The sequence below is a fragment of the Melospiza georgiana genome, chromosome 2 (assembly GCF_028018845.1).
Source record: "Melospiza georgiana isolate bMelGeo1 chromosome 2, bMelGeo1.pri, whole genome shotgun sequence".
Taxonomy (NCBI): domain Eukaryota; kingdom Metazoa; phylum Chordata; class Aves; order Passeriformes; family Passerellidae; genus Melospiza; species Melospiza georgiana.
Genome location: NC_080431.1, coordinates 41,695,229 through 41,710,256, shown reverse-complemented (window position 1 = coordinate 41,710,256; position 15,028 = coordinate 41,695,229). Strand labels below are relative to the sequence as shown.

General features: G+C 38.1%; 1 protein-coding gene across 2 annotated transcripts in view; it reads right to left on the bottom strand.

The window, feature by feature from the left end:
• Positions 1 to 15,028, bottom strand: part of TBC1D4 (TBC1 domain family member 4) — a 99,423-nt gene that overhangs the window by 30,341 nt on the left and 54,054 nt on the right. For both annotated transcript variants that reach the window (XM_058045653.1, XM_058045654.1), the window contains exons 2-8: positions 11,825 to 12,433; positions 10,390 to 10,479; positions 6,984 to 7,088; positions 4,312 to 4,444; positions 2,471 to 2,562; positions 1,584 to 1,694; positions 797 to 916 (exon numbers count right to left, since the gene is read on the bottom strand). In XM_058045653.1, coding sequence (XP_057901636.1) covers positions 797 to 916; positions 1,584 to 1,694; positions 2,471 to 2,562; positions 4,312 to 4,444; positions 6,984 to 7,088; positions 10,390 to 10,479; positions 11,825 to 12,433 — 1,260 coding nt within the window. The remainder of the gene's footprint in view (positions 1 to 796; positions 917 to 1,583; positions 1,695 to 2,470; positions 2,563 to 4,311; positions 4,445 to 6,983; positions 7,089 to 10,389; positions 10,480 to 11,824; positions 12,434 to 15,028) is intronic.

The window sequence follows — 15,028 nt, the reverse complement described above, 5'->3', positions numbered from 1 at the left end:
TTTAGTGCTTTTGAAGTTACTAGTAGAAGGAAATGTCATTGGTCCAAATTATCCTGTACTCAGCTCATCACATTTCCTCTGCAATGACATACAGGCACACAGCCTCCTTCAGGTAGTTTTCTATATGCCTCTTCTCTGACTCATCCTTCTGAGCAGAGGGCACTAAGCAAAATTTGCCATTCAGACCTCTTTACCAAAAGACTATTTAATGTAAGAGAGTCTCAGTGATTATCTGTAATTTCACATCATATCTGGCTAGGAACATTAAAATGAATATCAGCTCACTTTTTAAGACTTTTGCTCCCCCCCCCCCCCCCCCCACAAAAGGAACTTTGTTACTAGCTTCTAAAGATTCTTACTGCTAATATGAGCAATTTTATCTATGAGCTGGAAGGTATTGCTTCTCTGAATAGAGAGATTTCCCATATATGCAGGCACATCAATTCACACTTTGCAAAACCAATAACATGTCTCTTTATGGGATCATGCAACCCTCCTGACTGAATTCTATTCTGAAGCAACACATGCAACAATACCCAGCTAGCTCACTTGCCACCTACAATGAATGTTCATTATTCAGAAATTTGTCCTTTTTTCCCCTCAATATGTGTGGCCTTACAGTAAACTTTCTTAAAGTTAAATCACAACCAACCCAGCTGTAACTCTCAGATTTCACAACAGGGATATTGCTTCATTAAGCATTTATCATATTGAGGACAAAACAAAGAAAAATCTGCTAGGTCTCTGCTGTCAAGGATATCTGGGACAGCTGATGATAATGAGTTGTTAAACTTACCCTTGAGAAGATATTTTCCAGAGAGCTAGTCAAGGATTTCTTTGCCTTGTTTTTCAGAATGTCAAGTTTAAACCGGCCACCACTGGTGGTGCTTTCTGGAATTGCACTGTTAGAAATGACCTGTTGAAACAAGCAAGGACACCATTCAGCTTTGGCAACTCTTTTTTTAATTGTGAAGACTATTTCCAAAGACTAGAGCTGAACCAAGTTACATAAGAAACAAAATACCCTTGGCCTTATTAAAAAAAAAACAACACCACAAAGGCACTACCCTCCTCCCAAAACAGTCTCCCAAACAAACAAACCCACAGTTAAAGGCACATTCCATCTGAAGGACTATATTGTAAAGGCATATCAATTTAACAACACTGTTGCCCATTCCCTTTGCAAGATAAGTTCATAGTTTAAACTAAAACAAATGCCCTCTTCAGTCCTACTCTTCGTAGACATTATTGCTTGAGCATGCAGATGAAAGGGGAAAGAAAAAGAAGAGTTATCCTCACACTATAAGGAAATACAGACAAAAAATTCATTGGTTGTCTTTCTTCCTGTCATGTCCCCTCAACCTATAAAACTCAGGCAAGCCACTATGAATTAAATAGGATTTTTTTTTCCTGTATAGTCCTTTCTTAATTATAATACCTAGCTTGAGGTACTCCTGAAGAAATTGAGCAGTGGTCCTACAAGTAATTGAAACAGCATATTAATAGTCTGGAAAGGGGAAGAGGAATAATAAAAAATATTACAGTAATAATAAATAATATTAAATAGTTAAACCAAGCTTTACCGACGGCGCTTCACCAATGTGGATGTGCATTTTCTGCTTAGTCTCACAGAGCTGACGGAGGTGTAAGATCACAAGTTCATTTTCTTCCTGGTCATTTTCAGGCTTCATTTTCTGTCAGTAACAACAAAGAAAGGAGTTTTTCTTTCAAGTCATGATTTGCTTATCTTTCCTTCCTATGTAGGTATTCCTTGAAATTAATATATTGATACACCAAACACCAGAGTGCACTGTTATTATGTTGAATTGCAATTCGGTGTGCCTTCACACTCCTGGGCAAAATAGAACAAAAACTGAAAAATATTGCAGGCTGTAGAGAGAAGGGAGCTTACACCCATACATTTTGTTTTCCAAGCCTGTTACTACATAGCCCTCTAAGTGGCATAAGGAAACCAAGCCACTCTGTTCTTCAGGAATCCAGAGGGGAGCACATCCTTTGGAAGCCTAAATCATTGTATACGTCATCCACTAGAGTACATCAGCTTACATCAGAATGATGGGCCAAAATAAATCAAAAAGACAAATTCTGAAGATGCCAGACATGTTCCTGATACCTGCATGTCCCTCCTGCTCTCAGCCTACTCCCACGTCACTTTCAAGCAGGGAAACTTGTTTACAGGTGAAAACTAACTCAGAACAAAAACAAAAAAAATAGTCTACATAAGAACACAGAGTATCTCAGCAAATTTGGGAAAGAGAACTTTTCCAACAGCAGTGTGTATCACACATGAGTTTAAATTGGAGCATGCTATTTCAGTATGATTTTTGGTGGAAAAATAATAAATTCTACATCAACTGCACAACAAACCAAACAAATCAAAAGCAAAAATATCTAGTCCATTTTATCATGGTCTTCCTCAAATTAGGAAGAACTTCTTCAAAGGTACTACCTGAACACGTTCAAAAATGTCTGCTTGCTCATTGTCAGTCAGCGATGACAGATGTCTCTGAATTACAAGTTTGGCTCTTGGTGGATAGAGTCCTAGGAAAAGAATGGACCATTAAAGATTCTCAAATGAACTCTCAAAACACTTTTTGAGCAAAATGACAGTAGAAGATATAAACCTGCCTTTGAGTTTATACAAGTTAGATGTATGACAATTGTATATCCAACATATACATGATACAAAATAATTGAGGTTTTGCTAAACCACATGGCTTTGTTTCCTCTCATTAGCAGCAAAACTATAACCACCAGCAGCTAGGTGGCTGGCTCCTGTGTAAAAGGTTGTGCTCCCTACCCCACCAATGGCTTCTGTCCTAATGCCAAGAGATCACTGACAGCTGGAAGCCTGACAACTGTATGGGAGGAGGAAAGGAACAGATCAAGGTTATAACCGGAGAGATAATCAATACATAGGATACTTGGAAGTTTTCAGATGGTTTTAACTGAAAAATTAAGAATAAGGAAAAAAAATTAGGAATAAAGTAAAGAATTTCTGGTACTCAACAAACTGCATATTTTGTCACAGAGGTACTTCTAGGAAGCAACAAAAAATGTGAGTGAAAACAAGTCCCTTGAATCAGATGAAGATTTTTTCCATCCATGGTAGGTATCATTCATAGAAAATTGTAATCAGAACAAATAATTTTTTTTTTCCAAATAATGCAGCTTTAGGTTTTATTTTGCTAAACTTCTAGACTCAAAGCAGATGGATTAAAAAAAAAGAGATATTAAAGTAAGTTTTTCAGTCACTAAGTACAAAGTTTATGAAACTACTACTACTACTACATTACTCTAGTTGTTGCCCCAAGAGAAGATTTTATTTTGATACTGGGTACTTTTCAAATTACTTACACTGCCTTATACAGCAGCCTCTGTAGTTTATCATTTACAGAAAACTTTACCAGCTTATCCTTACCACTTCTGAATACCTGTTGTTATATCCAGAAACTATAAGTCACAGACGAGGAAAATTTCATCCCACTAAGATTTTACACTTGACTTTTCATCCACCAGAGGGAAGCAAGTGGCAGCAGTGACTTTCAATGAATGGGAGAACTGTAAATATCGAGCACCACCATAACCACACCAGAAAATACTCTACTATTTGCTTTTTATAACATACTTACTTCTTGTTTTTGCATACAATGCTTTGCAAGAACACCTAGCAGAATGATTATAAAAACAGGATCCTAACTTTTTATTTTAAAAATTCTATCTTGTAAGACTTTTTGCATGTGTTCTAGCATACTTCACTTCCAGAGACATTACAAAAGTTTGTCTACTCCTATCTGAATGTACAATGTTGTCTTAATTTTCTTGATTAGACATTAATCTCCTAACTTAATAATTTATTTTCCTATAACATAACTAGATCTTGAAGTGTGTGAGGTAATAAATACAAAGAAGGAAAATATAACCCCAGACAGGAAAGAAGAAACACACATGAAAGAAAGATCCTTTTTGATCATGATTGTCTTTTTATGAGTCATTTTGAAAGCATGCAAATTGAGGAAAAAAAACAAAAAACCCAAACAAATGGAAGGTCAACTGGTGGGTTTTGCTGCTCTGCTTAAAAAAGGTATGATGATGAAAGAGTATTCATAGCAGAAGCAACTCCATATTCTGTTGCAGTATCATTACTGCTAACTCTCCACCTAAATACAGAGAATGCAAAGTGACAGTAAGAATTGAAAACTGGGATACTTCTACCTCTGCTCATATTGTCTAAGTTATTCCTCTAGAAAAATCAGTAAACCACAATTAGAAGATAAACTCAGCTGCTACCTTCAATTCTTTCACAGAGTTTGTGCAATGAATGCATAGGGCAGGCCTCACACAGTTTGATCTGTGTCTTGGCATTTTGCAGGGCTGCAGCAGTGCTGAAGGCTTGCTTCAGGGTCAGCATTACCTCATCAACCTGTATGGGAAGGAGGGAAAAGAGTGTATAAACAAAAATACATGCCATATACACAAAATTAGATTTATAAATCACATCTCAAACAGGTGCTTTACAATTAAAGGAAAAGACAAAACCATAGAAACCCATTTGCTGTTTTTTAAAGAGACCAAGGTTGAATTCCCAGCTTTCTGCCTTTTTTGTAGATGATCACTATCTTTAAGTTCTGCCAGACAGTGTAATTTTGATGTCTAACTGCAGCTACTCAAGCTTGCTGGGAAAGCACCCACTAGTTTTTGAAACTATAAGTGAGAATTTTTGGCTTGAATATATGCTGGGTAAATAAAAAGCATTAATTTCTTTAGCTTCAAGTCTCTCCTGTAAACTGCACATGTTCCCTCTTAACCTCTGTCATCCCACCACTAAACCATTTTAGCAGCAACCCCCACAAACCCACCCCTGCTGCCAGACAGGAGCTTCCCACAGCAGTTCCCTTTTCTGCTGGATCCCAGAGTGCCCACCAGCTTCATCACAATCACTACACAGCCCTAGGCACCGCTGGCCTGACCTGATCCTTCCTTTCCTGCTCCCACCAACACAGCAGTGCTGCTATGTTCCCACACACCAGCACTAGAAAAGCTCAGCTTGTATCTAACAAGGGTTGAGCTCACAGCATTTCTCCACATTCATTCAAACATGCCCCCAGACCTGGCACACAAAGCACTTGGAGCTCCCCTCTCTGCATTTCAGGGGAATACAGTGCTTATTAAAAGCTGTTTGCTCAGTCTCAGCATTAGCAAGGAAAGGAGACAGCAGCCTGAGAGCAATTTTAGGAACAAAATCAGTATTCTGCTTCAGAATCAGGTCCCCACTCTGCTTGTTACTCTGTTTTATAAGCAGGAAGAACAAAGCTGAAATATTTGAGACCAAAACCACAGAGTTTAACATTAAAAACATAGAGACTTTTTTTGGGGGGGTCTGTCACCTGGGGGAGAAAACGAAAAAAAAGTAGAAAAGGAACCTGAATATAGAAATTTGAACTAGTTTGTGTCCCAGTATGTGTAGGTTTGTTTTGTTTGCTTTAAGCCTCACGGTTCTAAGCATTACCAATAATTTCTGAGCGCTTTCTCTTCTTAGCAATAAAGCAGAACATTGAACAGTGCATGTCCATCTTGCAACATGGACTGGGAAGTTTTTTAAGTTGGCTACAATCCCTCTCCAATGCAAGATCCACAGAACAGTGCTAAGCATATGGATTTATGACTATCCTAAAATCATAAGAACTATAGCACAAACTGTAAGTAGGCTTAGAGTAAAAACACACAAGCCTCCCAGCACAGCCTGGCTGGCAGTGGGGAACCTGGAAAGGTCTGCCCTGCCACAGTCAAACTGCCACCAGGGTCCATCTGAGTGACTGCATCCAAAAGCAGCTCAGGAAGGTTTATTTCATATTGCAGTGTGGGCACACACACACAAATCAGTACCAGAATAAGCAAAGAGGTTCATAAAAACATGGGGGTTTTATACACCACTTAAGCCTTTGAATTATGCATGGTCAGATTTATCAATAGGTCAGATATAACATTTTCTGTTATTACAATGATAAAGCTGATCTCATAGCAAGCTCCCATTTTGACAAAAATGCAGCTTCAGCTGTCATGGTACATCTAGAGCTGTTGGCTGTTTGAAGTTTTACTGATGCAAATCTATTCACTCTCAAACAAGGAGACTGAATAGATTAACAAATTACATTTTCAGCTAGCTAAAAAAGTGATTTTTAAGTTTATCTGAGAAAGAGTTAGCAGCTGTTACCAGCACCGTCAAACAAACATAATTCAGAAAAGGAAACAACTTCTTTTAAAGTGTCACAGTTTTAAAATAAAAATGGAGCAGTCAAAATTATTTCCTGTATATATTTCACACTATTAAGCTACCTGTTATCAATAAAATCAGTGATATCTGGAACTTCAGTTAATTGATACAAATTCATACACTGTTCAGTGTACTTTTTTATAGTGACATACATCCATGAATATCTATGGTTTTCTTCTTCTGTGATCAGATGCTGCTATTTTCCTCTCCTGAGGAACAAAACAGACTACAGGAAAAAAGCTAAAGCCAGATGTAGGCTTAAGACACATGCAGGATCAGCCAGTAGTTTAAACCCTGCCCTAAAGGGTATGTTTGGGTATCATCAGCTTTGTTACTGATTCAATACATGTCTTTACATGTTTAATGGGGAACCAAGTTTCTCAACAGTCAGAATTGGAAGAGTTACAATCAAATATAGAGCTCAAATATGCTCACAGTCACAGAGCCATACGGATTCATCTATCTGTTGCTGACATTTGCATCAGCAGAGTAGCAGGATATGGCTGTGTATGAACAGAATGTTCACATTTCCTACTGCAAATTTGCATATGCACAGCTGACATCCTGCACCTGAGCAGATGTGAGCACTGGGGCTCAGCTGACACAGCAGAACGACAGACTCCTATTGTTCAGGAAATGCCTTGGAAATGCTCTGATGAAATGGTCAGGATCATCAATAAATACTCACCAGAGACTCACTTGCACACTGGAACACATAGCAAATATACTGGCTTAACCCAGATTCCACAGATTCTCGGCAAATGAAACCAAAGTGATCAACGTGTTTTATACCCTAAAAGAATTTTAAAACAGCATTAGTGGACTATTTTGTAAACAAGTATAGTTTCCAAAAATTTGAATAACTATAAATGCATACCCCTAATGTTCTATTTTACAAGTAGTATAATTCTATTTAAATTGCTTTTTGTATTTAAGTTATATTAAGATCTTTATATAATTAAACCCAAAGTTATCCAGCAATAAATGTGGACCGAACTTATACCATCAGCAAAACTGAATTTTCAGGGAAGCAAACTAAAGACTGCTGGGTTGGATTTGGAATTGCCTCCACAGTGAAAATTTAATTTTATAAGCCATGCTAAAACACAGGATTGGAGAAGTATCAGGGTACGAGCAGACTCTTGCTTTCCTGTGTTAGGACTACACAAAAAAAAAAATCCCAAAAGCCAAAAAAAACCCCAAAAGAAAACAAAAACCCCAAAACAACAACAAAAACAAAGCAAAAAAACCAAAGTAAAAAAAAAACCCAAAACCTAAAAAAAACACAGACAAACAAAAAAACCCACAAAAACGAGGGAATAAGTGGCAACCTACAGAATTCCAACCAAATTCTGAAATAAATTCTTTGAGACTGAGTTACATACCAGAAGTTTCGAGACTTACTACACATTACTACTGACACTTTTTTCCAAGATCTTAGTGTAACAGCTTGACAGGGAACGCTGCCTTGCTAAAAACAGCACTGAGAAGATCAAAGACAGCTGCTTCCTAAGAAGCACTATATTCGCAGTCTCAGTTCATGGAACATGACTCACTATTGTTAAAGCTTTTGCCAATGTTTTTATCATCTGAGTATGGAAATAGTAGATTTTCTCCAAATGAAAGCCTAATCTCTCAGGTTCAAATACAACAAAAATCAGAACACGGTTGCTTGGATCCATCTCCAAAGAAAACACCTATACCATAAAAGAGAGGAGGGGGCAAAGCAACTTGCCTGTCACTACAGAAAATACTCTAGACAAAATTGGAAATCCAGTACGTGACAAACTGAACATATTGTCACTACACACTGTTGTTTTCAAAAACAAAATTCCAAAAGTCACTTTTGTACCACATAAAACTTAAGAGGTGCAGAGGGTTGTTAAGATGACACAAATGGCATTAGCTGAACCATAGTCCAACTAATCTTGACTTCATTTTCTTGTGACAGATGAAGTCTTCAAAAGCATAAAATAAAAAAGGTCAGATGTATACACATGTTGATCTACAGAACAGTGAAGTGTTGAGCTCTGTTTTGCAAGAAAACAATTATTAAAGGTGGTTTGGTGAGATGCCAGTTCCCTCCTTTCTGACAGTGCCTGAACAAGTCTACTGCTGTCCTGACTTCTCGGTCTCCACAGGAGAACATTTGAGGGGGGAGACAGATGTGACACTTGCCCTACTGAAACACAAATAGGACAGCATGTTCCTAAATCAACAGCACTTCCATCATATTTCTTTAAGATGGTGGCTTTAAGAGGTCATGACAACAGAGCCAAGTTTTCTGTTGTTCTGGGTTCCCTCAAGGGGAAGGCTCCAACAAAAAAACTTCTAAAGCTATTTGATATCTGAGTTTAGACTGCACACACAGAGGTTTATCATCAATTATGTCTGCTGCTTGACAATTATAAGGAGTGTGGATAATTACATGAATGCAGCAGCTCAACCATGCTTAAGCTATAGGATAAAAAATACCTTTATTAGACCAGACTAAGAGAATCCAGAATGCCAACTGGCAATAACATCTCCTTTTCATTGTTTGTGAAGTTTGGAAGGACAAATATTCCTACGCCACAGTCCCACAATACATAGTAAATCACTGCCCTATAAATCTGTAACAGAGAAGCCGTGGGGCTAACACCAAGTTCTTAAAGGAAGTACTGATGAAGTTTATGCAACCAATGCTTAGTCTTGAACAAATTAATATTTTATTTCTATTGAATGCAAAGCCCCCTCAACTTCTCTAAAGTAACGGTTTCACATTAAAAAAAAAAAAAACAAACTAATAAAAACAAACAAAATCCTCCGAGTATTATGACTGTCTCTTTGAGTTATTCATGAATGCAAAGTAACAGCTTTGCTCCAAATGAAAGTGAAGAGGTGGAATGAAAATCACGTCCAAAGTCCAACACACAGAATTACCTGACACTATTTATTGTACAAAGTTATTTTCCTGAAGGAAAGCTGGGCCTTGAAGGTTTTCCATGGTCTTACTGGTCGCCATACTTTAAAGTCAGCAGATAAAAGGTTGTTCCAGCTTAGGACTGTTTTGTTTGACTATTTTAAGTTTGTATATAAAACCTAGGAGCCCAGTACCTAAAGTTGATGTGTCACTTCAGTACACCCAAAAAGCAGGAGAAGATCCAAGTCATCTACAAATTCTACTTTCCATACCTCTGCTTTAATATCATTCTGATCTGTATTTATTATAAAGCTATTACCACATTGTTTGATTATATTGTCCCATTCTGTATTTGCATCAGCTTTTTTCCTCTCTCAAAAGCAATACAAATTGTAGTTTAAATGCAGAGTCAATTTAAGGACCTGGACCTTTAGTTGGTAACTCAAGACTCTACTTGAGTTACAAGTATGCCTAATTCCTAATTTGTCTAAGCATTGGTAGCCCAGTCATGCAAGAGCAGACTGATTATTAGCATGAAAATGAATGCACTTGGGGGTAAAATCCAGGTTTAGAGAATGACAAAAGCATACTTTAACTAGAATAATCATGTTTAAGTGTTGTGATGGTGTGGTGATGTGGCATAACAAATGAAGAGATAATAAAGTAAAACTTTAAACCAAAAAGTGTCACCAGTGCTGAACAAGAGCAAGATGGAAAGGTGAACACCTTAGCCTTGACATTTAACTTTACAAGAAATAATTACTTATTACTGAACATAGCTAGGTACACCTATCACCATATTCTCCAGAGAAAGTTATGCAGGTTATTCTGAAGGGTTGATTTGATGCTCTCCTCCTTTCATTCTGAAGGCTTTCAGGAGAACTTGTATGCTCAGAAATAAATAGTGCACTCAGAGCATCCTAAATGGAGATTAAACTGCTTCCAAAACATACTTAATACTCTCCCAAAGCAGAAATAGTTTATACTTTGTTTGCTGATGAGTGATTAAAACTGCTGCTATTACACAGCTCAGACTGGTTATTTTGCACTCATATTTTCTGGACTTTTCTGGAAAAAGAATTCTACATTTCTTTTTTTCTCCTGCCTATAGACTAGCAAGGCAACACAGCTGAAGAACAAATAAAATCTTTTTCTCCTGATGATCTACACATTGCTTCTCATTAATGCTTACCTGAGAACATGAGGAGATATCTTTAAAATTCTTTTCAAACACAACAGATTTGGTATCTGGGCTGATGAGGTTAACTTCAAACCTTCCAACCTAAGGGAGAGAAAAATAAATCTAATTTATGACTGTCTCAGGGGTATAGCATTTACAGCAACAAAAATGTCAGAATCTTGCCCTTTCTTGCTCACATAGAGTATCTTTTGGCACAACAGCTTACTCAGCAGGAATAAGGGTGCCAGGGTGCTGTAATTCTGCCCATGTTGAGTAAGAATATTTCAGCAAGTACAATACACTCAGCTGAATAACAAAAATTACTTGGAAAAAAACATAGCTTTTCTTCCCCTCCCCTATCCTTTTTCTTCAAGTTATTTTAGTCCAAAGATCACATGTTTGTCAGACAATACTAAAACCTTTAGGAAATAATGCGGCTAAATTAAAAGCTGGGGAAAAAATGGGAATTCTTGGTTTTTAAACAATACCATAGATTAGCTAAGAAACTAAGATGATACTTTTTGGTTTGTAGTAATTCCAAATGAGAAAAAGTAGCTTCTGCAGCAAACTACCTTTTAGCTTTCCCAAACTGCTTCTCAAGCCCATGGAATTTATTCTACAGACCTTGGATTTTTTCAGCTAAATCCTGTTCATTACTAGTGATAAGCTGTGGCTTTCTGTAGGGCAATGCATTCACTTCAGATAGCATTTCCCCAAGAGAATAAAAACAAGAATGATCCTTAAAACAAATGGAAAGACAAAATCCAGGCATTTAGCCCACTGTTATTTTAAGGTCCAAAGATTTTTCCTTTTATGGGTCACCTCCTTTATGTGTCCTTCTGCTTTCTCAAAACAAGTTTCAAAGATGTGAAATGCACTTCAGGCAAGAGAAGAAATAACCACTGGAGTCTGAAGGAAGAAGCTTTCAGTGCAGAGATGTTTGAATACTCATCTTGTAAAAAGGGGACATTAATACAAATTATCAAAAAGAGACTGGCTCAAACACAAAGCTGTGGAAGTCTCATGTGAAGTTTTTTCTTTTGAAGTGTACAAAAAAAAAGAGGCTTTGTTTGCATGGTAGCCTTCATTGATTCGCTTTTTGAAAGAATATTAATTTTTTTCAGCTAGGTTCTAAATATCACCAACTCACCAACACAGACAATCCAGAACTGCACATAAAATATTTATTTCACTAAAAACTCTGCTCCTTTAAGTGATTACTCCATAAATAATTCCTTTTTCTTAAAATTTGCCTGAGCTCATGAGTTGAGGTGAAAGTTCAGCTACTTGTGTTCCAATCATTTATGAACAGATACAAAAATATTTATAACAAATCACGAAGCCATACTGGATCCATATTACTTATCTTGCAAAACTTGTCTCAAACTGCACAGGGGAAGAAGATATGGTTCAAGAGCAACAGGAAGCTGCTCATCCTAGAGCCCACCTGGAACAGCATTGTCCTGTTCTTCTCGGAGTCAGAGGGCTGGACGTGGCTGGGAGCACTGGCGTGTCTCCTGCGGGACTGTGTTTTCAGGTTGGTGTCGTGAACCCTCCTCTGCATCACTGCAGTGACACTGCTGCAGCGGGAGCGGAACTCCTGCTGCTCATCGAAGCCAGAGTCCTCCAAAATCCTCTCTGGAAAGCAGCCACGAGTGCTGGCCAGGTTGGTCAGGTTGGTCTGGCTGCCAATTGTAAACATTGCAGCACGCCCTGCTGTTGGGGGGCTGCTGGGGCTGTCCAGCTCCTCAAAAGGGCTGTCCAGAGGAGAAGCTGGCACATTTTCCTCACACAGGGGCAGGTCCAAACTTGACTCGTTATTGCGCTGCTCATTTAGCAGTTTCAGGCGCTGGCGCTCGTGAAGGCTGAATTTCTCTATGCAGTCGTCAATCAGTGTGGAGGGAGCTTTCTTGTGAGCCACTGTCACCTTCCCACAGTATAAGACCTCAAATTTTTGAGAGTCATAGAAGGCATCTTCACTGTCCTTACTTGGTTTGGCATCTTCTTTCAGTGCTGCTTTAGAGACTTGTCTTATGCTGCTGATGACATCAGGAACCTGAGGGGACAGTGTGAAAGGCCTTTTTAGTAACCACAAATGAGACAGCAGAGACAGTGATGCATCAAGCATTTGTTAAGGTAAGTATTTACACAAGCTATTTCTTCAGCAGAGTGCCACAAGCTTCTTGGCAAAGAATATAAAATCAGTAAAGTCTAAATTGTGTATGGACAATTTATGTAGTGGAAGCAGAGCAAATAATTTCTAATTTTTTTCCTGGAATGTCTCCCAGTACATAAGGTTTTAAATTACCAGAAGGTCGATTGGCAAATGTTCACATTCTTTTTTTTTTTGCTTGTTTTTACTGAGACTGCCTTCTCTTTCCCATTGTCCTCTGCCCACATTGGCATGTTTTACTGCTGTGCTCTGTAAAGGGTCATCACTGCTCCTTTGTTTTTATTTTGCAGAGACACTTATTCTATTCTTAAGACTTTCAGGAACAGTTTTGTGGACAAGAGACCAGCAATCTCCATCAGTTTCAACTGACAGAGTTGAAACTGCATTACATCTCACTTATCAACTATAAAACATGTACAACTGCATTAGATCTCACTTATTATCAACTATAAAAACCTTGCCTCATCCATCCTGTGACACAGTTCACCTTAGGGTCACACTTCCCTGCTGCCTCAGTCATTGTGCCATAAAGCAGCACACACAAATCTCTCTTCTCTGCACAGATCCCTGCTATACCCTGTAGGGCCAAACTACACATCTCCAGAAGAAATTCACAATTTCAGACCTGTGTCATACAGTCTTTCAAAGACACCTGGTTCTTCCTCCATTTTATCCCAATCACCCTGGGAGGAGTCTGCTTAAAGTATCAACATATTTAACATGTGAGCTCATTTTTCATTTTGGCTTCACAAAAGAAAACAAGGACTTTCCCAACTCTACTAACTGCAGATCAAAGTGGTAATATTTGCTCTTTTGACAGTACCTACTCTTCTGAACCACACCCTCTTTCCCACATGTCCCATTTTCTCTAGAAGTATAATGAATGGCATCACACTACATGCATTGGGGAAGTTACTAGTGACAATGAGATGGAGAGAATATCAATCCAATTTTCTTTGCAAGAGAAATCAGTTCTCAACATTCAACTAATCCAATATAATCTATGATCAATCACCAGTTTTTGTATTCTATACAGCTTCCCACTACAATATTTGATATTTACCAACAGTTTTTGTATTCTATACAGCTTCCCACTACAATATTTGATATTTTTCAAATAATTTTTCTATTAAAAGAAGGTAACCTTAAAGTCACACCTTAAATAATCCATGCTTTCTACAGTATCTCTTTCTTTCAGTCACACGATACCAGCTGAAGCTTGCCACTGAGGCAGCAATCTCATCTACCAACACTTCTGCAAGTCAGAGTGGAAAATTACCTCATCTTAATCCCCATCTCCCATTACACACTCCTCATCCCTTGGGCATTCAACTCAAATCTGCTTCCAGTTCATTTATTGCAAAATGAAGTTCAATTACCCTAAGGTCTGCTGACCTTTTGGCTTCTATCCCTTTAGACGTCACCATCATCTCAGTTTGCAGTGGGGCTAAAAGCCAAGTCTAGATCTGGCACAGATACAAGAGTGGAACTGCTCTTCCCTCATTTTCACTGCCAGGCTGCTTTACCATCACCCAAGGTGCACTTCCTCCCAGCCATGGCAGTTCAGCTGGACATGCAAAGTCCTCAACTTGCACTTGCCTGTTTGCTCTTTTTCCACTCATTGGTCTCTTATTCTCTCTATGGCCTAGAAAGAAGCTCTAGAGATTAAATTCCTTAGTTCTCTGTTTTAACAAAATTCACAAACTAGCTACCTTTTAATTAAAATTTCCCTTTTTAGAATCCAGAAGCTGTTACAGGGCAACTCACATATATTTCTATTCAAAGTGCAGTGACAAATGATAATTCTATTCAAAATACATATAATTTTACACACAATCAACTAGAGTAACCACTGTCAGCTGTTTAATCAGCAATTTAATTTTTTTTTAGAACTGTACCATCATTTCCACTCCAATAACTGGGTTCTTCCTCCTGCTCATCACCTCTAAGACAAAAAACTGGATAAACCCAAGTCTTTCTAAAAATACTCAATAGCTTCCTAACACATCCTTCCCCCTCTCTCCCCCAGCCAATGTCCAAATAGGCTGGGGATAAGACACTACCAATTCTACCCCAACAGTAATAGCCATCCATTCCCTCTTCTGTCAGAGATCTCCCTCACAAATGCACAGTTTTAAGTAATTGCAATTTTACTTAGAAAAACCCGCAACCCTGCCATTTATCACTTTTATTTCCAGATTGTGTATGCTCTTCAGACACTAGTATTTCAGCTACAACTATTATTTCAGTATCTCTGCTCCTTAAAAGGCTTTTGCAATACATAAATTCCTACAGTATTTTCACTTGTGCATAGAGAGACCCTAGCATTAGAGCAGGGGTTTCAGCTCATACAGCCCAAACAATCCTCATTCCCTGTTTTGTTTAGGTAAACTTTTTTTACAGGCTATGCTATTTTTTTTGGGGTGTTCCCTCATTAGCATTCACTTTTTTTCTTCTTTTCAATCTACAGACAGATCA